We start from the raw sequence: 25,637 nt of genomic DNA, 5'->3' as shown, positions 1-25,637 counted from the left end.
TAAAAAATATATTTTTACAGGTCAGAAGGAAAGCATCTTGGAATGCTACTTGCTGGAAGGACCTTGTGAAGTAATCCCAGAAGGTGCTATTTGGTAGGTTTCAATCATGAAAAAAAAAAATAAAAAGATCCAAGGCACTTCTTCTAGTACAAAAGTTACGTTTTTAAAAAAATAATTTGTAGAAGTGCCTTGGATTTTTTTTTCTACCTTTAATATATTTTTACACTCAGGGGAACAAATCTTAGTCATGTTAATAGTTATAATTACCTAGGTCTGACAATCTCGGCCTCTGGACAATTTACCTAGCAGTAAAAGACAGGGAGGTGCACAGATATTTTGGGGGGCAGGGGCTCAAGTGGGAAAAAAAAGGCACTTCTCATAATTATTAAATAAACATTTTTTTTTTTAAACAAAACGTTAAATATATTAACACAACTCTGACTTCCTTACCAATTTATTTTAATTCCCTCACACTCACGCAATTGTTTCATACTCAACAGATTTCTACAAAATAATCAGTTCACACAGAGACCATGGTCTTCTTTAATATTAGGTGTTGTATTGCTGTTTGACGCATCCTCCACATCCATGATGATTAATAACAGTTGGCGCAGATCTACCGCTGCCGTTCAATGTTCTATGCGTGATTATCTGCATATTTAAACAACATTTCAGGGACTTTTGTATGCGATAAATGTTTTTTTTTTATTAAATGCTTTGGCAACATTGTACATTGTATACGTTCATGCCAAGAAAACCATTTTGAACTGAAGAGAGAGAGATTCATTAGGTTTAGGGCCAAACAAGGTAAAGATGAAAGACAGCAGGCTGTTAGTGTGTTTATATATGTGGACAGATGAGGGAAATATCCCTCTTAAGAACAATGTGCATTTACCAATAAATTGTAACATATTTGGAAATTAGTTCAGCATGTAAAGGATGCTATATTATACAAGGGAAAATGAATGGAACAAAAACATAACCCATGTATTAAAAAATGTAATTGACTGTCCTACAGAAATCCGACACAATAGTCTAGTTGACATACAAAAAATGGATTGCTTTTAACCATCATGCTTGGCCTTGGGTGCTCTACCTGCCTTGTGGGTATGAGCTCCTTTGTTAACTACTATCAGAGGTGGGGGGAGGAAGGAGAACTCCTAATGATGCTGGCAGCGATCGATCGATTTACATTTATGCATTTGGCAGATGCTTTTATCCAAAGCAAATTACAGTGCCCTTATTTCATGGACAATCCTCCTGGAGCAACCTGGAGTTAAGTACCTTGCTCAAGGACACAATGGTGGTGGCTGTGGGGATTGAACCAACAACCTTCTGCTTACCAGTTCAGTGCTTTAGTCCACTATGCCAGCACCACTGGTGAAGAACATTATCCATGAACCCTGAAGAGATCGGCCAATCTAAGAAGTTGCTGTTACCATGGAACCGGAACTCACCTGTGACCGTGCACTTCCATGAAGCACAGCAAATTAAAGTTGTAAGCTATACCGTTGTGTTCAAAGTGCATTTCTTAATACCAAGTCAGAGCAAGAAAAAAAAAAAAAAAAAATGGAGGTTAAGGAGAATGTTTTAAAAAAGGCATATTTTATTTGTATTTTCAAAGCTGCATTACCAAGCCTCATTCTGCACAAGGGACACTTATATGAAACTTCAGTGGACAAACTAACAATTATAAAACACATGAAGGAGAGAATAAACTTGGGATGAAATCCAAAAGCATACTAGAGGATGAACACACAAAACTCTTGCCAAAGGACAGATTCATTCTCTATCAGACTGACTGACAGAGTAGGTGATAATGTTTGTAAAATTTTAAACAGTTATTTGCAAAACAGTTTTTTTCTGTACAAACAGATTGGAGTTAAAAGGCACTTAGTCGCTCTCTCCATCATCACTGATGATTCCCTGCAGGTTGCCCCAGGCTGTTGCTTTCTTGTGCCCCTTGTTTGTGTGGCTGTCCCCACTGTCAGAGTCAGAGTCCACAACACGTTTATAGGCAAAAGGGGGAGGAGAGACATTCTGAGGGGGAGGCCATACCGCTGATGCTGCTCTCCTTTTGGGACGTCCTGATTAACAAAGTATACAGAGTTCAGAGTGTGCTTGAGATTACTGGCCATTTCTTTAGATTTAGGGCCCAACAAAGTAAAGATGACCCCAGAACGTGGTGATGCACTCTATGATTTGCATCAAAAGGTTAATAATAGCTAAGTGTAAAACATTTATTAATGCTTTTTTTTTTTTTTATTTCAGCACAGCGAAATGTATCTCACAAGAGATAGTGCCTTTACCCTGAGTGGCGATGATGTTACTGACATCTAGCTCAGCCAGCTCCTGTGCTTCTTCTCTCTTCAATCGAGCTTTCTTACATTTCTCTATGGACGGCTGGCCTGGGACAGAAATATTTCCCAGGTAGTCAGAGTATGTGATTGTGAAATAAATCACACTGAAATATTACAAGAAATAACACACCAACACACTCTTGTTGAGCTCCCAGTCCATTGCATTATGTTTGCTGCAATACCACAATTTTGGTTTTGGTATGATACCAGCCTGGTACCTCGGTATCGATACTCAGACAACAAATAAATAGCCTCAGATTTCTAATGAAATTACACAGAAAACGACTAGATTAAAATAACTGCATAAAGTCTTGTAGTTACAAATTCAGCATTTTCAGTTTAAATTTTTCTGGATCCATGTTTTAATTATGTTATCATCAAAACGGTGTTTAATCAAAAAGAAATATAAGAATGAATTGTCAACAAAAAAATATTTTATTTTTGGTCAAGTAAAATGCTGCAGCAGAGAACTTCCCAGTATTAATGAAAAACTTTAAAACAATCTGATTACCTGTGTCACAAGGCTGCTACGGCTGAATCACAGCATGCTGATATTCAGTACACTTGCTTTTGTGATATTGCTTGCATATAATAATACCACCATTTAATAAAGAATTATTGGTATTAGTAGTATTATTGCTACCACTTTGAATCAGGGACTAAAAACGGTTCAAGGAACGAAAACCAAATTATTTTTCAGAGAGTAACTAAAAACGGGAAGAAAGTGATTTTCAATTGTTCCAGAGTAAAACTTTATTTTTAAATGCTAGTAACCAGTTATAACCGGTTAATTTCGTTCCGATAATTTTTTCATGAAACAAAAAGCCAAAGAGTTTATCACAGTAAATTTTTGGAACTACACCAATTCATGTTGCCCGAAAAAATGAAACGCGTCCTTTGATCTTGAAGGAAACTGCTGCATCACACATTTCTTTGCCTAATTTCCTGTTGTGGATATCTCATTCTGTGAATGAAGACCTTTGTAAGAACTACGTATAATTACCACATACAGTATACTGTACATGCATGGCTTATTTTGGGCTTGTTTTTTCCAGACCATGTTGCTTGTTTCTCTTGCAAGATCAGGCAACACTGCAATTGGTATTTCACCCACCCCTTAGCGCAAAGTACTGAAACTTTAAAAAGAACATTATTAATCGTTCTTATATTTGTTCTAACTGATAACCATTTGGAAAGGAGGCTGCAGAACTTCTGAACCGGAATGAAAAAAAATACAGTTTTTGCTCTGAACGAACAGAGCAAAAACTTTTTTGTACTGTAGTAATATTTTTCTGTCGTAATGTCTTCAATTTCATGCATCCAGTTGATTAGAGCTTTTATTTTGGTGGAACTTCTATTTTGGCTGACCTTTCGAGTTCTTGAGTTTTTTTTGTATTATAGTACAGAACGGCTCCTTTAACGAGCTCCCTATTCAAAATGAAATGCTAAAATCCTCACGAGCTGAAATCTCAGCGCAGCACTGGAGAAGGAGTTCATGTGAAGTGTTCACAGCCACTCATACACTAAGCACACACATTATGAGCACGTGCGAACCATGTGTGTGTGTGTGCATGTGTAAAGTAGATGACAGAGCAGAGTGGCACCTCTCGTCCATTCTGAAGCGCGCAGCGAATGCTGACTGTATATCTTTTAATTAAATGACATCCTTCTGCTATTTAATGGTCACACTTGGCCATATCGAGATTTGAATTTGATTATTTCTCAAATTGTCACTGATTTAATCTCAAAAAGGTCATATCCTGTAAAATTTTGCTGATAGCAACCTACTGTAGTATGGTACCGGAATTAGAAACAAGATGATATCGTACCATTTAAATTTTTTAGGTAACACAATATTTCATAAGTACTGGTATACCACGCAAACCTACATTACAACAGCATAGCAACATATAACTCACAGCATACACAAAACACTGTAATGTAAAATGAATTATATGGTCATTGGGAATTTCTGCCATCGAAAAAGCCATTTATCTTTGGCTGAAAGAAAATATCCTGAATACCTTGTTACTTCAAAAACCTATCCAAATTTGGAAAAATACCTATAAACATTAGTTATCAGTATATGCCTCAAACATCCTGATCAGTGCACCACTATTTAGGTCTATTTGTGCAATAAATGTTTTTTGCCGTGGCGCAACAGAAGAACATATTCTAAGTGTAATCACTTGTAGTAATATTATTGCTTATATCATTAAATATAGTTATTCCAAACAACATCTAATTTAAAATGAGTGTTTTCAGGGTTTGTATCCAGAATTGCTGGTTTCACCAAGAATTTTAGATAAATCACTAATTGACCTCTGCGTTATTATTAGTTGCTTTTTTTAGTTACATACAGGTGAACATATTTCACGAAAGGAGCAATTACAATGAAAGGTAGCCAAAATAATTTTTAAATTATTAAACAAGGAATGGATGTGACACTTGGCACAGCGTTAACCTGATCATTAAAAACATTGCAAGAATGCATTTTGCATATAGCACTCAGCATAGCATTCTTACGATTCACCAAAGCACATGCAAGTTTGGGTGTGTACACCACAGATTCTCCCACACATATTGTTTAAAGCCCCTAACCTTCCACACCCAGTTCCTCCAGCTCTTTTTTCAGCACTGCCACCTTGGCCTTCACTGATCGACAGCCGTCCAACAGCTTCTTGTAGTTCCGTCTTACACCACAGAGGGCGATGTAACGCTTCAGCCTGGACACTGCCTTATTTTCTTCATCCTGACACACAAAAAAAGTTTTAAAAAAAATTACTTTTCTGTGGGACAACTTCTACGATCTGGAATTTATTTCCAGGGGCAATTTGTTTTTTACTTAAAGATGCCACATCTTTTTCTAACCTTTTAAAACACCATTTAAATCAAATACTTCAACTGAATCAGTAAATTGAAACATGTTCAGTCTGAACAATTATTGCTGTTACCAATTAAATAAAAAGTGTTTCTAAATAATGCACATAAGTATCACATACAATAAACACACTTGTAGAATTTATCTTAAATAACTGTCTGGTCTATGTGTTAAGGCCCGAGTATACTTTTTCTGCGTTCCGGATCGGATCACACCCAGTCGACCATGTTGCCTTTCAAAGTAGCCTATACTCTTCTGACCACAAGCGAATATGAATGCACTGCCCACTACAACTGCTTTGTAATACTCTTAGTATAGTCGATGGCAGGCGCATGTGCCGACGATGTGCACAGATGAGGACCACATCCATGTGTCGAGAAAATCTGGGTCGTGCGCGGACTGTGCTGATGACGAAATTGAAAGCAAGGAGCGATCTGCAACAAGGACACCCTAAGTATACTCTGGCCTTCAAAATGTTAGTTCACCCAAAAATGAAAATTCTCTTATCATTTACCCACCCTCATGGCATCCCAGATGTGTATGACTTACTTTCTTCTGCACAACACAAAGATTTTTAGAATAATTTTTCTGCTCTGTTAGTCCTCACAATGCAAGTGAATGGTGACCAGAACTTTGAAGGCCCAAAAGGCAGTATAATAGTAATCCATAAGACTCTAGTGGTTAAATCTCTATCTTCTTAAGCGATATGATGAGAAACAGCGTGGGTGAGAAACAGATCAATATTTAAGTCCTTTTTTTACTGTAAATCTACACTTTCACATTCACATGCTGGTGTTGAAGTGACTTTGTCTTTCACCCATCTACTTGATGAGGGTGGTCAAAGGTGGAGATTGATAGTAAAAAAGGACTTAAATATTGATCTGTTTCTCACCCACACCTATCATATAACTTCAAAAGAAATGGATTTAACCCACTGGATTACTTTTATGCCTACTTTGTCATTTTTGGACCTTCTGAGTTCTGGTCACCATTCACTTGCATTGTGAGGACCTACAGATCTGAAAAATCCTTCTAAAAATCTTTGTGTTCAGCAGAAGAAAGTCATACACATCTGGGATGGCATGAGCACGAGTAAATGATGAGAGAATTTTCATTTTTGGGTCATCTTTCCCTTTAAACTGGCATCACGCTAGCCCATTTTCCTAGAGCTTTATTTACATAATCGCCGGCCATTAGGTGAGAAACTAAGTGCGCGTTACCATCTGACAGCAGGAGGTTGATAATCACTTGACTTTTGGGACTCCCTACTGAGTTAATGGCTTCAAAAACTGGAAAAGCACAACAAGCTCATCAAGGGGGGCTCGTGTTCTCTTCAAGTGACCAAGGAGCTTCTCCTTTAACTGAAGAACTGACAAGAATGTTTTCATCTGCAACGCATATCACAGCCGCATATCATCACAAACACTGATTGTAATCCATAATGATTCTGTAACAAAGCGTTTTTCTCCTACATCAACAGTCTGTTTTTATTGAACAGAATTTTTTAACTCACTGAAAGCTGCATATGGACATACGTGTTCTTCAGCAAGCATCGAAGGTATAAATACACAATCACACACTTTCACAAGTTAAAGTTACTCCATGAATCACATCATAAATCACTATTACATTTGTTCATGGTTTTTCCAGCATTGAAAATTTTTCATCAGCCACCGAAGCTAAATTTCGGGCCAGCTAAGAAAATTATGACAAAGTGCCAAAAGCAAGATGAATAAGCACTAAATATACTTTTCCTGTGTTACTCGGATGTGCGCGGGGTGACTGAAAACTGGTATCACTTGCGTGTCTCGCGATGCAGTGAGAATCTCTCACGCAAGTGATGCGCTCTTCTCTACCTTACTGCTGTATAGGAGCACATGCACGCATGTCAACTGAGCTTCCCTCGATATGTGAGCTCCGGTAACAGGATAGCGCAGAGTGGATCACATGCACGATTAAACTGGGCTTCCCTCGATATCATGGCATATATAACAAACCTCATGTGCCCCATTTGAATTCTGCTTGAGAATTTTCTATTTTAAAGCGCTACGGAGCAGTTCAACCATTTCAAACGGCTACAGCACGGCGAGATCTCAGCAAAACAGTCGGCAAGTGTGACACCCTCTGCCAAAATTAGGGACTGGAATCATAAGGAATTTAACGATTCCGGTTCTGATTCCTCTTAAAAATTCCATTTCCTTAATGGCTTCGGTAACGATTCCAGAAATATTTTTTGCACTTTTGAGAAATAATTATTTGGAAATGAGAACTGCAATTCTTATTTTATTTACTGCCCTCTGCAGTCTGTTGCCACATGATGAGATCCTTTCAGATTTCAGATATAACAAATCAGAAATAAATGTAATACAATTCTTGTACAAGGTGTGTTTGTTGACTTTTTAGAGACAAATGAAATCCAATAGTAGATCCTAACAGTGTTGTAGTACTCGAGACAGGTCTCGAAACCACTTTTTGAAGGTCATCTTGGAATCAACCGCATTTTTACTCTGTCTTGTCTCGGTCTCAGACAAAGAGGACTCAGGATTTTATTTCAAGACCGGTCAAGACCACAACTGTGGGGATATCACTAAATTGCCTGTGCATTGTCTGATTTATTTGTTAACATCATTACTATGATTGGATATAAAACTTCCTGCTTCAAATGCAAGCAATAACTTGACTCATTTCTAATTTGAAATTTTTATTACTGTTAACGGCTGTCACCCCTCCTCGCCCCCTTCACACACACTCCAAGAAAGTGAATATGGGAGACAGGAGAAGAAACCGTGGCTGTCAGAGAGATGTCAGACAAATCTTCTGTAATACAATCTGGTTACCTAAACCAGTGTTTCCCAACCACTGTGCCCACTAGTGTGCCGTGAAAGATCATCAGGAATGCCATGGAAAATTATCAAATTCCTCAAAATAAATACAGTTTTTTTTTTATGGTATTTTTGTGAAGGTATAGAGACGGTAGAACAGTTTTAAAGTTGCCATTTCAGTATATTTTCCATTACAAAGTATTTTATGCAACCAGTTTAAATATTTTGTCCATCATAACATTATTGTTCTAACAAACTCTAGTCCGCTGTCAAACTCCTCACATACCCACAAAATGATGCTTCATCATCGCACTTATAGTAAAAACATTCAGTCAGTGAACCGAATGAATGAATAGAATACAACAGGTGTATTGTTTTACTCAAAGACTAAAAGCTGTTTATTTGTGCTCAGCATAGAGTTACAGATGTTATGAACAGATGTGGCTTACTTGTCACGTTTCTCTCATGAAACAAAGAATATGAGAAACTGTTACATATGATTACTAAAAGCAAATTCTCCTGTTTTAAACAAGTCCAAAAAACACTGTGATACGATGTGTAGATTCTGAGGTAGGCTATGTAATCAGCGCGTTTGACATCTGTGATTAAATGGAGGCCGGGAGGCTGCTCTTGGGTCCTAGTGCCTGCCGGATCGGTCAGTGCAACTTGCGTTTTTTTTTTTCTCTCTATCAACAATGCGATTTTGACCTGGTGCGACTTATAGTCAGGTGCGACTTTATTTCCGGAAAATACAGTAAATAAATAATGTATTTGCTGTGCCATTGCAAGAATTAATTTGCAAAAACAAATGTACAAATTGGAAGAGACACAAATTTGTTGGTTTTTCATTATCCAATTAGCACTCTTGGCATCTGTGACCTCATTATACAGCATACCTACGTAACTTGTGTTTTTTGCATAGCCGAATTTCAAACATTACGAGTTCACGCTACTAAGACAGACAGAAAACATGGACAAGGTCTTAAAAAGCAAAACTATTGATGATGGTTATGTGGGATAATGGTGTGCCATGGGATTTTTTTAATCGTAAAAAGTGTGCCATGGCAGAAAAAAGGTTGGGAAACACTGACCTAAACCAAAGAGTTAATCTGCAAAAAAGCGTCCAAAAGAAAACACACAGCAGTATTTAAATTCTGCAATACAATGCTTACTGAGACGGCTGGGACCACATCAAACTTTTATCGGCACTTAGAAAGGAAGCATAAAGAAAGATAAGCTAAGTGTAAGTGATGCTAGCAAAGCTAGCTAACTAACGTTAGCAATCTGTCTCTTGCTGCATTCCATTCGACTCAGAAAGTCGGATTTCCAACTTCCTACTGGGAAAAGTGCAACGGAACCACTTGGAAAGTCGTGCGGAAATGTTAAACTCCGATTTCCCTGAGATGCAGGTGCGTGACGTCACACAATCATGTTGGCACCCAGGAAGATGTACAAAATAAGTGATAAACATTCACTTTTATTAAAGTTCCTACATTACATGATATTAAAGCTTGTTTAACAAATGTTAGCAGAGTAGCAGGTGTTCAAAACATGGTAAATTATACTCTCTTTTGATAATCGTACACCTGTAGCACAAATGCTAGTGTTGCAGACTGTTTATGAATTGAGTTGTTAGGAGACATCTCTGGTGACTGTCAAGCACCTGCTAAGCTAACGGGAGCATTGCAGTTTTGTTTCCTTTAACGTCATTTTCCAAGCATCTGGCAATGGAATGCATTTAGTCGGAGATATCAAGTGGAATATCCCCCACATTCGATTTGAATGGAATGCAGCATCTGTACCTAAACTCATCTTTACCCCTCATCCAAAGAGATTTAGTGGGTATTTGCTATACATATGTAATTTACCACAGTTGTAAGGTGCTTGAAAATGCATGAAAAGTGTTTGATTTGACTCTGGAAAAGGTGTAGGAACTTAGGAACCCTGCAGTATTGATAATGGAGTTTTGTGCTTGTAATATTTACAGAAGAAAGTTTCAAGCGCCTTTCTTACCAGTTCCGAGTGGGAACGTCAACAATTCGGCAATTCGTTCCTGAAACCTGTGCAGCAATCTACCAGGTCTTAAGAGAAATACATGAAGGTATGCATGTTATATCCATTTTATTTATTTTTATACTTTGACATTTATAGTGCAGTTTGTACGCATTCGGACAGTGAAACATGGTCAAATGACTACGAGTTATCAAGGGTCTGACATAAACTAGTTTTTGTTTTAAATTTTATTTTCTTATTTTTCAGTGCCCAGACACAGTGGGAGAATGGCAGCAAGTAGTCGATGGGTTCCAGGCTCAGCGGAACTTCCCAAACTGCCTGGGTGCTCTGGATGGGAAACTTGTCAACATTCGCCCCCACCAGGAAATGGATCAACATTCTACAACTACAAATATACATTTTCCATAGTTTAATGGCACTGGTCGACAGCAATTACAGATTCCTGTATGTAGATGTGGATTGCAATGGGCGGATTTCAGATGGTGGAGTGTTTGGTGGATGCTCACTGCAGGATTCCCTGGAGAACATCGAACATCCCTGCCCCTGCACCACTTCCTGAATCTGACCTGCTGGCTCCTTATTGCATTGTTGCAGATGAGGCATTTCCCTTGAAGGAGTATCTCATGAAGCCATATCTGAACCGCAGGTTATCTGTAGAGCAACGCATCTTCAATTACAGGCTTTCACGAGCTCGGAGGGTGGTAGAAAATGCATTTGGCATCTTAGCAAACCGTTTGAGTCTAACCACCATTAATATTCAAAACACTGCCAAAGTGGAGGACATTGTTTTGGCTTGCTGTGCTCTGCACAACTTTCTGCGTACAGAGTGCTGTGAACTATACATGGCGGGAATCGACCAGGAAGGACCAGATCATGACACTGTCCCAGGAAGATGGAGACAAGACCCTGACCTACAGCAGGCCTCCCTGCCACACACAACCAACAGTACAACACAAGCCAAACAGCTCAGGGATAAACTATGCCAGTACTTTAATTCAGACATTGGTGCATTGCCCTTTCAGTGGGGCAAAATACAGCATGTGTATATGTATGCAAATTATAGGAAAAGCGTGAATATAGTACACTGACAAACTTGTTTCCAGTACTTAGCCTTGGTTTCAGTTTTATGACTATAGTCTGAAATTGCAAAATAAAGTTTTTAATTTTTCAACATACTGTTTTGTGATCCTTTTTGAAAAAGAAATGTGAGTGCAAGTATCTTTTACCCAAAGTCAAAGCGTTTTATTTTGCAATGTGCAGTACAATGGGCAATAAAATTCTTAAGGCAAATATATATATATATATAAAAAAATAAAATAAAAAAAGGAGATACTTAAAATACAAAATATAATTGTGCAGGAAATATTATATAAAATACAAGTGTGCATGAAATATTTACAATACAATTTACAATATGCACATCTGTTTAAATCTTTTTGCCATGAAACTTTACAGGTGTGTAAACTGTCAGTCAGAGGCTTCTAATGCATGGTTCTGGCCCACTGAGTACTTGAAAATGCAGTTGTCAACCTCGTGCTGGAATTGTGGCAGTAAATGTGGGGGCAACTTCCGCATTCTGTGCTCAAGGTTTTTGCAATAGGCAGAGATGGCATCATTGGTGTTTTCCTGTGATGCTAACTTTTCCAGGGTTTTACCAATGGTGTGCATCAAGTTTGTGAACTCCTCACTGGAGGATTTGTCCAGCATTTTCCTGCTGTGCTTCCCCTGAGGCCTTGGAGTATTTGACTGTCCGAAGGTGCTTGGCAAAGGCTCCTCTCTCAGCGCTGTGGAATCTGCTCCACAGATGGTGGATTTAGCTAGGGGAGTACTGGGCCGTGGCTCAGCCTCAAAGAAGCTGGGCTCTTCATGGGTGCTGGTCCAGGTGTCAGTGTTGTTGCCATCTGAGGGTAAATAGGAATCACTATCAGCCGAAGGTTCCTTAAAAAAAAAAAAAAAAAAAGCAGATGGGGACCGACTTCAGCCAATGTGCGGAACACACTGCAAAAACTAGCTCAACAGATGCTCACCGACGGCCCGACGGCTGACCGTCGGCTTGGTGTGTCAGGGCCTTATTAGCTACCTATGTATTTTCTGTTTTTTAGGGCGCTAGTTTCAGTTGCTTGCCAGCTATTTGCCACCTAGCTAGGTGCCCAAGCTACCTAATTTAGTTAACATATATTGAGGGATGTAGCTAAAGCAGTGTTAACTCTGTGAGAGATTGAAGGGACAGGGCATGCAGTGACAAAGTTACATTTTTGCTTGTGATAAACAATGATGAGACAGGACACATAAAGCTATGTAGCTAATGTATATAAAGTTACATTACATCAACGTTAGCTAATGTCAGCTCCGACAAACACTACACCCCGCGGTAACGCTCCCTCACTTGGGTGAGAGAGCTAGAGATGTGACAGCAGAGAGTGGAGACTGAGTAATGCGCCTTCACTTGTGTGAAAAATGTACATTTTAAATAGGCTGCTTTGCTTATGTCTAGCATTCTTTGTTCTATTTTCTAGATTTAGCTATGTGGTTAGAAAACTGCACACATTTATACAAGGCTTGTTGGTTAAAAAAGAAAAAAAAAAAAAAAAGTACTATATTGTTTAAGAAAAGACAGAAAAAAGTGAAAGTATTGAATAATTGTTTGATATATTCTGTACTTAATGATGGTTTCTAGGGGAAGACAAGAGTCATCCAGAAAACCTGATGCAATGCTTGGACAAAATTTTTATTGTTTTAGGTGGATGGTAAAACTTGGAAAATGAGTGTTGAATAAAGATGGTTAAGTTGATTTTGCAATGCCTTTTGACATTTCTAATGGTACACACACACACACACACACACACACACACACACACACACACACACATAAATATATGGCAATAAAAGAGGTGGATGAAGAGGAATCTTCATTTGTTTTCTGTGGCTGTTTTTATGGGAATGTGGATCTTTCAGATCAATTTGAGGAGTGCCTATGGTTTGCATGCTCTACATTTTATCGTAAGTGTGTCATGCAGTGTGGGACTCGCACTGGTCTGGTATTGGTCTTGTCTCGGTCTCAATACACCCTGGTTTGGTTTAGGTGGTCTTGACTACAACACTGGATCCTAATTATTTTTTAAATAAAAATCTAAAACAAGAAATGTGAAGGCACATTTCATAATTTTTTTTTTTTATAAAATTCCAAAACTATGTATGACAAAACTCATGTATCTCTAAACACTGTCATATGAACAACCAGTCAGTAACTGCACTGCTTGATTGAAGTCATAGAGGTCTAAAGTATACCCTAAAGTCTATGTATAAATAGTTAATGAGTTTGTTAGCTCTCACATGGATGCACTGAGCAGGCTAGATACTGAGCAATGGGGAGCAGAAAAGAACGGTCAAAAGACCTGCGTAACAAGGTAATGGAACTTTATAAAGATGGAAAAGGATATAAAAAGATATCCAAAGCCTTGAAAATGCCAGTCAGTACTGTTCAATCACTTATTAAGAAGTGAAAAATTCGGGGATCTCTTGATACCAAGCCAAGGTCAGGTAGACCAAGAAAGATTTCAGCCACAACTGCCAGAAGAATTGTTCGGGATACAAAGAAAAACCCATAGGTAACCTCAGGAGAAATACAGGCTGCTCTGGAAAAAGACGGTGTGGTTGTTTTAAGGAGCACAATATGACGATACTTGAACAAAAATGAGCTGCATGGTCGAGTTGTCAGAAAGAAGCCTTTACTGCGCCAATGCCACAAAAAAGCCTGGTTACAATATGCCCGACAACACCTTGACATGCCTCACAGCTTCTGGCACACTGTAATTTGGAGTGACGAGACCAAAATAGAGCTTTATGGTCACAACCATAAGCGCTATGTTTGGAGAGGGGTCAACAAGGCCTATAGTGAAAAGAATACCATCCCTACTGTGAAGCATGGTGGTGGCTCACTGATGTTTTGGGGGAGTGTGAGCTCTAAAGTCACGGGGAATCTTGTGAAAATTGATGGCAAGATGAATGCAGCATGTTATCAGAAAATACTGGCAGGCAATTTGCATTCTTCTGCATGAAAGCTGCGCATGGGACGCTCTTGGACTTTCCAGCACGACAATGAACCTAAGCACAAGGCCAAGTTGACCCTCCAGTGGTTACAGCAGAAAAAGGTGAAGGTTCTGGAGTGGCCATCACAGTCTCCTGAACTTAATATCATCGAGCCACTCTGGGGAGATCTCAAACGTGCGGTTCATGCAAGACGACCAAAGACTCTGCATGACCTGGAGGCATTTTGCCAAGACGAATGGGCAGTTATACCACCTGTAAGAATTTGGGGCCTCATAGACAACTATTACAAAAGACTGCATGCTGTCATTGATGCTAAAGGGGGCAATACACTGTATTAAGAACTAAGGATATGCAGACTTTTGAACAGGGGTCATTTAATTTTTTTCTTCGTTGCCATGATTTGTTTTATGATTGTTCCATTCTGTTACATCCTACAGTTAAATATGAATCCCATAAGAAATAAAAGAAATGTGTTTTGCCTGCTCACTCATGTTTTCTTTAAAAATGGTACATATATTACCAATTCTCCAAGGGTATGCAAACTTTTGAGCACAACTGTACCTCCAAAGTTGTGGCAAAATGGCTTAAGGACAAGTCAAGGTATTGGAGTGGCCATCACAAAGCCCTGACCTCAATCTGTGGGCAGAACTGAAAGAGCATGTGCGAGCAAGAAGGCCTGCAAACCTGACTCAGTTACTCCAGTTCTGTCTGGAGGAGTGGGCCAGAATTGCAGCAACTTAATGTGAGAAGCTTGTGGAAGTCCACCCAAAATGTTTGACCAAATTAAACAATTTAAAGGCAATACTACCAAATACTAACAAAGTGTATGTAAAGTTCTGACCCACTGGGAATGTGATGAAAGAAATAAAAGCTGAAAGAAATAATACTCTCTACTATTATTCTGACATTTCACATTCTTAAAATAAAGTAGTGATCCTAAATGACCTAAAACAGGGAATGTTTTCTACGATTAAATGTCAGGAATTGTTAAAAAACTGAGTTTAAATGTATTTGGCCAAGGTGTATGTAAACTTCTGACTTCAACTGTAAATGTTATAGACCATAATTAAGGAAAAAAGAAGAAGCGTTTTTGAGAGATAAGCTGATTATCAAAAGGGGATGAGAGTAATCAAGGATCAATTTATCTTGCCTTTCCTCTGGTTGCACTCTCCCCCTCTTCACGAAGTTTCTTCTTTGTCACGCTCTTCTGTTTTCCCTCTTTCTTGTCCTTCTCTTGTTCTTCCTCGTCCTCCAGTGAGGGAAGAGAGGAGGAGTCAGAGTCGTTTGCTTCCTCCTCCTGGTTTTCCTGTAATTTTTGTTTTTTCTCTGAAAAAAAATACATAAAAAATAAAAATGTAAATAATGTAAGGAAAGAAATGTAAGACCATGGTCTTATGTCATTTCTGCCTGTGATTGTTGGGGACTGACTGCCTCAGTCATCATTCACTTGCATTGCATATTTAATAAAAATTAAATGGTTTCTAAGACTAAACATTTTACCCAAAATCTCCTTTCATGTTCCACAGAAAAGAAAGAAAAAAAGATAATTTAGCCTATTTTTTTGGGGGGGGGGGGGGGGGATTTTTCCCCTTTTTCTCCCAATTTGGAATGCCCAATTCCCAATGCGCTCTAAGTCCTCGTGGTCGCATAGTGATTCGCCTCACTCCGGGTGGCAGAGGACGAATCCCAGTTGCCTCCGCGTCTGAGACAGTCAACCCGCGCATCTTATCACGTGGCTTGTTGAGCGCGTTGCCACGGAGACATAGCGCGTGTGGAGGCTTCACGCCATCCACCGCGGCAACCATGCTCAACTCACCACGCGCCCCACCGAGAACAAAACACATTATAGCGACCACGAGGAGGTTACCCCATGTGACTCTACCCTCCCTAGCAACCGGGCCAATTTGGTTGCTTAGGAGACCTGGCTGGAGTCACTCAGCATGCCCTGGGATTCGAACTCGTGAACTCCAGGGGTGGTAGCCAGCGTATTTTACCACTGAACTACCCAGGCCCCCCAATTTAGCCTATTTTTAAGATTTAAGCATTTGAATTTCATAAAACTGGGTTCCCACTCTTTTCAACCAATGAATTTCAATTAAATTCCATTACTTGAAAGCTTATTTCCATGCCCATGCCTTTAATTCTGAAAATGGCACTGAAATAATTACAAATTTGTGAGAAAAAAAAAAAACAAAACCACAAAATTGTTTGATAAAAGTACAACTGAAAACATTTAATTTTAAATTTAATCCATATGAACACATTGTGTATATCCTAAAATGGGCGGTTATTAGTGGCATATCGTTGTCTCTAATTGGTCAGATATTCTAAATAATATGATACTTTTTAAACTCTTCACCGTGTGTTTTTAATCCAGTGCAACGTAACACCCCGGTTAATTTTTTTTTAGGACAGAGCATAATAAATAAAAATATATTAACTATTAAAAAGAAATCCATGATTTTTCCATGACTTAGAAGATTTTATTAAATTCCATTACTTTTCCAGGCCAGGAAATCACAATTTTAAAATTCCCTGATATTTCCAGGTTTTATATGACCGTGGGAATCCTGATAAAACTCCATCAAACTGAATTGTGAAATTTCACAAAAATAAATAACACTAAAAAATATTGTATTTTATTAAAGATTACTCAATTCAATTTAAATGGAATTCAATGAAATTGTTATGAAATTGACATGCATAAATCGTATTATTTTTGAGTAATCTGTAAATGAAGATGAGTAAATAATGCATTTTAATTTATTTATTTTTTTCAACTTTTCTATTGATTTTGGACCCTGTGTGTAATTATGTACTCTTGCTTTGACCTCTGAGGAAGGCCATACTTACCATTGTTCTCCATCTCTTTAGAAGATAAATCAGCAGCATCCTCCCTTTTATCTTTCTCTTCTTCACTCTCTGCCGTTGCTTCACTTTCAGAGCTGCTTCTCTTCCTTGTTTTAGTGCTCTCGTTTTTCTCGTCTTCACTCTCAGAGCTACTCCCAAACACTTGTCTCTCCACTTCTTTCACAGCATCCGTCTCTAATGGCTTCTTTTTCCTGATCTCTTTTCTTTTCTTCATCTTTTTGCTTTTCCCTCTTTCATCCTCAGAATTGCTCACAGACTCACTGCTGTAGTTTTTTGTCGGTTTATCACTCGTTTCCTCCTCGCTAGCTGAATCCTCATCTTTTTTCTTTTTCTCTACTTTCTTTGCTGTATTTTGCTTTCCCCCCTCTTCATCTGAATCATCTAACTCGTCATCCTCCTCTTCTTCACTCTCTACTTTATTCCATCTCTTCTCAGGTTTCTTTTTCTTCTTGTTGTCCCTTCCTTTCGAGCTTTGCTTGCCCCCTCTCTTATTCTGTTTCTGCTGTGTTACTGTTTTCATAGTGCTCTTTTTCTCCTGTTCCTCTTCGTTGTCTTCATCCGTGTGATCACTTCCAGCTTGTTCCTCTTTTTGTCCTGCCTCGTTCATTGCCTTCTCTATTCCAGAGTCGGGGGAATCTGGACAAGACAACTTTAGAAAGTTAAGCATGCACACCTTTGGTGGACCCACTTAAACAAGCAACATCCTGCTAAGCATATGAAACAAGGAAAAGCTTCACAAATACAGCATGGTTACCTGGAGAAGTCTCGTCGAGGCGTGATCTCTTCGTCCTTCCCACCACTTTATTCTCTAAGCCTTCATCCCCGTCATCATCAACCCTTTTTCTTTTGCTCTCGATTTTTGGTGGAGCTACAAACTTAACAAGAGGCTCGTCGTCACTGCTGACCTGAAATTTGAAAGAGGCCCTCCGTTAAAACAACGCCCTAAAATATTACTGGCCATTCGTACAACTTTTTTCGTCCGCCATATTATCAGACAAGCTTTTGCTCTTCTCTAATACAAGTCTATGGAAGCCCTGTGTGTTTAGATAGTTTTAAACTGAATTTTACGGAAACTATCCAAAAAATACAGTATGGTAAAAAATCGTTGCTTGGACACTTACAACAGCAACACAAGGTAACAAAAGAGGTTTTTCCCCCTTATCCAAATCTTTAAAAAGTACATTCTGTGGATTCATCTGCATCTGTCCTTCTTCCCAAATGAATATGTATAATATCGGTAAGGACACCCACATTTGCACACAATTCATGGAAATCTCAAATTCATTTCAAAGGGATGTTCTATAAAACATATCTGAGACCCAGTTTACACCTGATATTAAGATGTCGGGTGATCCAATCACATGTGGTCAGGCGAGACACATCGCTGTTTACACCTAATCGCTTAAATGCGTCTCCTTTGATCACTTGTGTTCTGATTTGGAGGGAAGGGTCTCTGATTTCATGACAGCATATATCAATCACTATTGCAGTGTGTTACTGCATGATAATAAACGCGAAAAAACAAGGAAATCTTTATTAAAAAAAAAAAAAAAAAAAAAGGTGCTCTGTTTCTCCAGCTGAAATTTAATCTAAGAACAAACACAAGATTTCAAGCACAAGTATTCATTATTTTAGAGGATTACTTGTATTAACCTTGTGCAACCCCTGTGTGCTTTGTCTTCACTATATGCTATGCATAATTTCATTTCATTTAAACCAACTGATCTCAGTTCAGGACACTCTGGGCTGTCAGTAAAGGGTTAACATTTTGATGCACCGAGTCATGTGATAAAACAACATGGTGCCGATCTCAGTGGAGGTTGTCTTTGGGAGAAACGGCAACAAAACTACATCTGGTAAGAAACCTAATTAAGTTTTTACTTGTTTGAGTCAAAAGAGTCTCTAGTTTCATCCGATATGCCATTTTGAAAATTTACAAACGCAATGATCGCAGACAAGGACTATAGCGCTATTTAGGACTAAGGTGAATTTCAAACTGTTCGGAGTCCAGTGCAGACAGACAGTACACTAAATGGGGATCAAGGGAGCATCCTATAGCTTTCCTATGCAGCCAAACATCCGACAAAAAGTTTAGTTTCAGGCTGCAGATGATGTTTGCACCACTGAACAAGTTTAGCAGACATGGGACAATAGTAATCAGTACTTAGATTCAGAATTTATAATGCTAAATTTTAACATGGTTGGAAGTGACTGGACGATGCTGACCATTACTTTGAATCAGAATTATTTATTCTAATTGATGATTGTTAAATGCTTCAGCACTATCACTTGATTGTTTGACAGTGCAAAGAGAGAACATTGAGATTTGGTTGCCAAAGCAGAAAAAAAAACATTGTAATATAAGTCATAATTTTTATAGTTTTTTTTATTTGTGCTTTTCCAAATAAACATTGTTCCAAAGCAGCTTTACAGAAAATCAGCTGCAATATCTGTAACGTCTCAAAAACAAGAATAACCAACACTCCTGGAAAAAACTATTTGATAAAAAATAAATATTATATATATATATAATATTTATTTTTTATCAAATATATCGGACTTTCTATAGCTTGGTATCATTTAAAATTTCACAACTTAGTCTCGCTGTCCCCATATGGGGAGGACATCAATTTTTAAGAAAATTAGCTCGTCCAAAAAAAAAAAACAAAAAAAAAAATTAGGTGCTACTAGTTACAAATCAAAAAGACAAATGGAAAATGCACACAGCAGTCACGCTCCGGTCTCAGGAAGTTAAAGGAGCTTCACATGTATGTGCTTGTCATCTGTGTCACTGCATGTTAATCTCAGACACACTGAAGAAGATCAGTGAAGTACTTGTGCTTGTGTATGTATCCACTTTTTTACATTTTCAGATCAGCCGGTTATTTCTTTTTTCCTTTTCAAGTTTAAACTCTTGTTTTAGTGCAGCAGTTGATTGACAGGTGAGGGGTAGTGCTTCACTACAGTCCGGGACGCATTCAGGATGGATAGCGTTTACACCTCAAATGCGATGTGGTCATATGCGTTTTTGACAACCTTTGAATGTGGTTTTTGTGACACGAGCACAAAATGTTTTGCATCCCGTTTAATCCTGTATTGAACGCTGACCACATGTGATCGGATCACCCGAAATGTATCTTAGTGATGGTTCACTAAAAAAAATGAACATTTGCTCATTTGCTCACCCTCATGCCACCCCAGATGTGTATGACTTTCTTTCTTCTGCAGAAGACAAATCACGATTTTTAGAAGAATATCTCAGCTCTGTTGGTCATTTCAATGCAACTGAATGGTGGCCAAACCTTTGAATAGGGCTGTCACGATTATGACATTTTGCTGACAATTAATTGTCAAACAAATAATTGCGATTATGACAATTAATGTCTGTTTTAGGGCTGTGACAATTAACTGCCTCGTTAAGGGCTTTCACGATTAATAGTCATTTAAATTGTCTTTTTTTTTTTTTTAAGGTGTGCTTTTTTCTGCATGTGTGCTTTACATTAATATGTAAAATAAAATAGAAATCAAAAAATAAAATAGGAATAAACTATGATTTCCTTTTAAGCCTTTAAAAACTTATGACTGAAATGAAAAATAATGTTTTAAAAATCCAAATATTTCTAAATACTTAAAATATGTCTTTTTTTTTTATAAAAAATAATTTATAGATATATTTTATTATATTTACAGTGCCTTCAGAAAGTACTCAGACCCCTTCATTTTTTTCACATTTTGTTATGTTGCAGCCTTATGCTAAATTTTTTTTATTTTTTCACATCAATCTACACTCCATACCCAATATTGACAAAGCAAAAACCAGATTTTTGGTAACTGCAAATTATTAAAAAAGAAAAAAACTGCAATAACACAAGTATTCGGACCCTTTGCTATGACACTTGAAATTTAGCTCAGGTGCATCCCATTTCTCTGGATCAACTTTGAGATGTTTCTACACTTTGATTGGAGTCCACCTGTGGCAAATTCAATTGATTGGACATGATTTGGAAAGGCACACACCTGTCTATATAAGGTTTCACAGCTGAAAATGCATATCAGAGCAAAAACCAAGCCATGAGGTCAAAGGAACTGCCCGCAGAGCTCAGAGACAGGATTGTATTGCGTGCTTGCGTGAGAGGAGAGGGAGAGACGCTTTGCTGCTGTTTTCCCCGATTGGTCTGAATAACTCGCTGCTGCACAGTGCTGCCTGCTCTGTCTTGTCTGTCTGAGCACTGTCAGTGTCCTCTTTGCTCCACGACCTTATCACTGCGTGAGAAAAGGGATGTGTGGCGTGAGAGCGTGAGAACAGTGTCAACTGCGTGACTCTCGGCAGCCCTGTGGGTTGGCAGGCCTGTCTCTGGAGAGACCTGAAAATGGCTGTCCACTGACAATCCCCATCCAACCTGACAGAGCTTGAAAGGATCTGCAGAGAAGAACGGCAGAAAATCCCCAAATCCAGGTGTACAAAGCTTGTCGCATTATACTAAAAAGACCTGAGGCTGTAATTGTGGCCAAAGCTGCTTGAACTAAGTACTGAGTTAAGGGTCTGAATACTTAAGTCAATGTGATATTTTAGTTTTTTCTTTTTAATAAATTTGCAAAGTTATTAAAAATCTGGTTTTTGCTTTGTCATTATGGGGTATGGAGTGTAGATTGATGTGAAGAAAAAAAAATAATAATTTAGAGCATTTTAGCATAAGACTGCAACATAACAAAATGTGAAAAAATAAAGGGGTCTGAATACACTATATAATATTTATTATATTATGCAATAGTAAAACATTTCTTTCCTAATTATTCACTTCCACACAATATTTTAATGCTCTGATTAAACCCACAAGCCCTTATTTGTCATGAAGCAAAACCTATGAGATTTAGTTTCATCATTTTATCACTCCACAGAAATAGAGTAAGCATGCGTCATCTCCTCTTTGTCACTGCATGGCATTAACACAGCGTGTATGATTGAACCAGGAACATTTGCTATTACACGATCATTTAAATTGAAACCGGAGCGATTTGCATTCATTATCAAAGTTCATACTTGTTCTTTTAGATTTTCGCTGGAGCTTGGCACGAGCCTCTGATGACAGAGCACGCGTCAAAGTTCAGGACAGGAGATGGTTGACCTCCACGGTGCGGCTCAGTGACGCAGAGGTCAACTGAATGACACACAATGCGCCACCGTTCATGGCATTTATACAGTATTTTTGCTTAAAATTCCCATATTTGAGCATTAAAATGTGATTGGAATTTGAATGCCCAATAATCGCAGTTGTCTCAAATAACCACGATCAGATGGTTATTTAAGAATCGCAACAGGTCTAACTTTGAAGCTCCAAAAAGCAGATAAAGGCAGAATAAATGTAATCTATTCAACTCCAGGGGTTTAATCCATGTCTTCTGAATTGAACTTGTTGGTTTTGGGTGAGAACACACCACAATGTAACTCCTTTTTCACTGTACATCTTGCCATAGCAAGCTCTAGGCAGCATCAAGTTTTCAAGCTCGATTACACTTTCTACTGCTTGGTGCATGCGCAGAGTGCTAGATGGCACTATAGCAAGTGTAATCAAGCTTGAAATCATGATTGCCAAGAATACTGCTGATGTAAAGATTTATAGAGGAAAAAGAGTTACATTTTGGTCTATTCTCACCCAAAATCAATAGGATTGCTTCTGAAGACATGGATTAAACCACTGGAGTCTTATGGATTACTTTTATGCATCTACACTTGCATTGTGTAGATTATGTTGAGATATTCTTCTAAACATCTTTGTGTTCTGCAGAAGAAAGAAAGCCATACACATCTGGGATGGCATGAGGGTGAGTAAATGAGAGAATTTTCATTTTTGAGTGAATTATCCCTAACCCAGGTGTAAATGGGGTCAGAGTGCAAGCAATAAAGTTCTTCCTCACCTGCATTTTCAAAAGTTCCTCTTCAACGATTTTCTTCATAGACTGTCTATCCTTCATGTTAAGAGACTCTCTCCCTACTTGCTCCAGATATCTCTTTCGAAGAATGCCCAAAGTCAGTGCACTGATAGGTGGCAGAGTAACAGAAAATTAGACATGCAAGTATTTCTGATGGACCACAAGAAATCAATGCAGAATGCCATATGACAGTCGACACTATACATGATCTAACACATTATGCAAATCGCTAATGTATTAATTTACTCACCCTCTTCTTATTCCAACCCTGTATGACTTTCTTTTTTTATGTGGAACACAAAAACAGATGTTAGGCAGTATGTTAGGGACATACAGCCTCACTCATTGTTTAATTGTATGGTTAAAATATATAGGCTATATATAGATCTTTTTATATTCCGTGGAAGTCAGTCATACAGATTTGGAACAACTTGAGGGTGAGTGATAAATAATTACTTTTTCATTTTTGGGGTGAACTATTCCTTTGTAGAAGCTTTAGTCCATTAAACAACACAAGCACACATTCACATTATAGTGGCTCGTCCAATACTGTGTGATGTCACAATAAAAAAATGTAAGAGCTCGAAATTGTGCTTTTGTCTGGTTGAAGCATGTTTGCCTAACTGTTCCGGTTTTCTGAACATCTGTGCTACCAGCAGCGAATATATAAAGCCTAATCTTGGGTAGCACATGTCGAGGCACAGGAGAAGCTGTCTGTATATACTACAACAGCATTAAAGGTGTTAAAAACCTAGGTAGCACATCCTGTCAGCCATATAATACCTATCAGGATGTGCTACCTGCATAACTATCAGTTAGTGTGATATGGTGTAAGGCTGTACTAAGCCCTAGTACCATGTGATTAGCACATCCTGATAGGAAGCATATATTTTCAGGACTACACTGTGGTATGATTCCACCAGGCTCTTTTTCGTGAACTCCTGTTATTCTGCGTTGGATTAAGGTGATATCTAGCGTCACACTTCATTGCATCATCCGTTGCATATTTATCGTGCCATAAGACACCTGTAAATAACCGCTATTCTGATCTGAAGTCTTCCTATTTTCCTTGCTGGACTCTTTTCCTTTGAGATGATATGAGAGTGTTTCTCAAGGCCGGAGTTTATGATTCAGCCTTAACGTTGTTTGATACCTGACGATCATAACACCCGTTTTGACCGTTTCAAACTGTACTTTCGACTTTTCTTGCAGTCTGCAGTTTACCTGAGGTCCGAACACTGCTGCAGTTGTTTCACGACGAACTTTCGGATCGCGTCCTCTTCTTTGACCATGTTTTACACATTTGCAAACACCACTGCGTAGTATGCTCGCCACCCTACCTTGGCGCGCTTTGCCGTAGCGTGCACAGGCACGTTGCTACACGTCATCACGCACTACTCCTGATAGAGACGCGTGGACGTTGACATTGTCAGTGTTCTTGTATTTTATGTGATATTTAATTTATCTAAAAATGGCATTTTTAAATATAAGGATATGTACAATATACCGGAGTTATTCGTTATATTGGTCAAATAAACCAAAATTGCAAACCAAATTTCTCACATTTTGCTAATGAATCGAATAATATATTAACCTTGTAGAAACAAAACAAGAAACAATACTAAAAAAGAAACAAAAACGTGTAATGTCAACATGAATTACGATTTATGTAGAACAATTTTAATTAAATTATTGATTGAACATACACATAAAATAAATAAATACTGCGCAACAGAGTGTCATCTTTCAAGTACAGTGAATAATAACACAAGTATTTAATCAAAAAGACATTTTATTGAAAATGTTAATGGAATATTATTTCCATTTAGATCAAATACCAAGACCACATCAGGATGGCATTGCATGCAAACTAGTTGGCAAAATTAGGGAATGTTTTTGGTTTAGAAATGCGAGTATGTGCAAGTATAGTTTTCCATAGTCAATGAAGAAATTTTTGTGGGGGGGGGTTGGGGTGTTGTAATCAATGGGCCTTCCACAGGGAGAGTCTCACAAGACAGTAATTATATATGTATATATATATATATATATATATATATATATATATATATATATATATATGTATATATATATACTGTATATACAGTACTGTGCAAAAGTTTTAGGCACTTGTGAAAAATGTTGCATAGTGATGATGTCTTCAAAAATAATTCCATAAATAGTTTTTATTTATCAATTAACATCATACAAAGTCCAGTAAACTTAAAAAAGCTAAATCAATATTTGGTGTGGCCACCTTTGCCTTTAAAACAGCCCCAATTCTCCTAGGTACACCTGGACACAGTTTTTCTTGGTTGTTGGCAGATAGGATGTTCCAAGCTTCTTGGAGAATTTACCACAGTTCTTCTATCTATTTAGGCTGTCTCAATTGCTTCTGTCTCTTCTTGTAATCCCAGACTGACTCAATGTTCAGTGGGGGGCTTTGTGGGGACCATGCCATCTATTGCAGGGCTCCCTGTTCTTCTGTTCTAATCTTTTCTATTTGCAAAAGTAATGTTTGGGAGTTTAATTTAAAAAAAAAAAAAGCACCATATGCATCATACAGTATACACTATACTGTATAGCCAAAAGTATGTGGACATCCAAACACCACACCTAGAGGTGCTTGTTGAACATTTAATTTTCAAATCATGGGCATTGTAAGGGAGTTCTATTGAAAAAATATCTGTCTAAAGTGACTGCATGGGTGTA

At 38.1% G+C, this 25,637-nt stretch overlaps 1 protein-coding gene across 2 annotated transcripts; it reads right to left on the bottom strand.

Annotated features, from left to right (window-relative positions):
- Positions 1–1,588: 1,588 nt before the first annotated feature.
- Positions 1,589–24,309, bottom strand: LOC127449762 (HIRA-interacting protein 3-like). 2 transcript variants are annotated; one of them, XM_051713289.1, is made up of 8 exons: positions 24,153–24,309; positions 22,914–23,034; positions 17,752–17,902; positions 16,980–17,633; positions 15,277–15,452; positions 4,962–5,112; positions 2,310–2,408; positions 1,589–2,087 (listed from the first exon to the last, which is right to left on the bottom strand). In XM_051713289.1, the coding sequence occupies exons 1-8, from the start codon at positions 24,218–24,220 to the stop codon at positions 1,894–1,896; spliced, it is 1,614 nt and encodes a 537-aa protein (XP_051569249.1). In that variant the 5' UTR covers positions 24,221–24,309; the 3' UTR covers positions 1,589–1,893. The 2 variants fall into 2 exon arrangements, with proteins under 2 accessions (XP_051569249.1, XP_051569248.1); XM_051713288.1 differs by lacking the exons at positions 1,589–2,087; positions 2,310–2,408; positions 4,962–5,112 and adding an exon at positions 11,403–12,014.
- Between the last annotated feature and the right edge of the window lie 1,328 nt (positions 24,310–25,637).

The sequence above is a fragment of the Myxocyprinus asiaticus genome, chromosome 13 (genome assembly GCF_019703515.2).
Source record: "Myxocyprinus asiaticus isolate MX2 ecotype Aquarium Trade chromosome 13, UBuf_Myxa_2, whole genome shotgun sequence".
Taxonomy (NCBI): Eukaryota; Metazoa; Chordata; class Actinopteri; order Cypriniformes; family Catostomidae; genus Myxocyprinus; species Myxocyprinus asiaticus.
Note: the sequence above shows the minus strand (reverse complement) of the source record. Positions and strands in the feature narration are given on the sequence as shown.

Bases quoted from the DNA above. Each gene is read 5' to 3' on its own strand.
- LOC127449762 (XM_051713288.1), bottom strand. From the start codon at position 24,220: ATGGTCAAAGAAGAGGACGCGATCCGAAAGTTCGTCGTGAAACAACTG. The intron at 15,453-16,979 runs GTAAGTATGGCC...ATTTTTTTTCAG, and splicing joins TAAAGAGATGGAGAACAATG to AGAAAAAACAAAAATTACAG. The intron at 12,015-15,276 runs GCAAGATAAATT...TTTTTTTTTAAG, and splicing joins AGAGTGCAACCAGAGGAAAG to GAACCTTCGGCTGATAGTGA.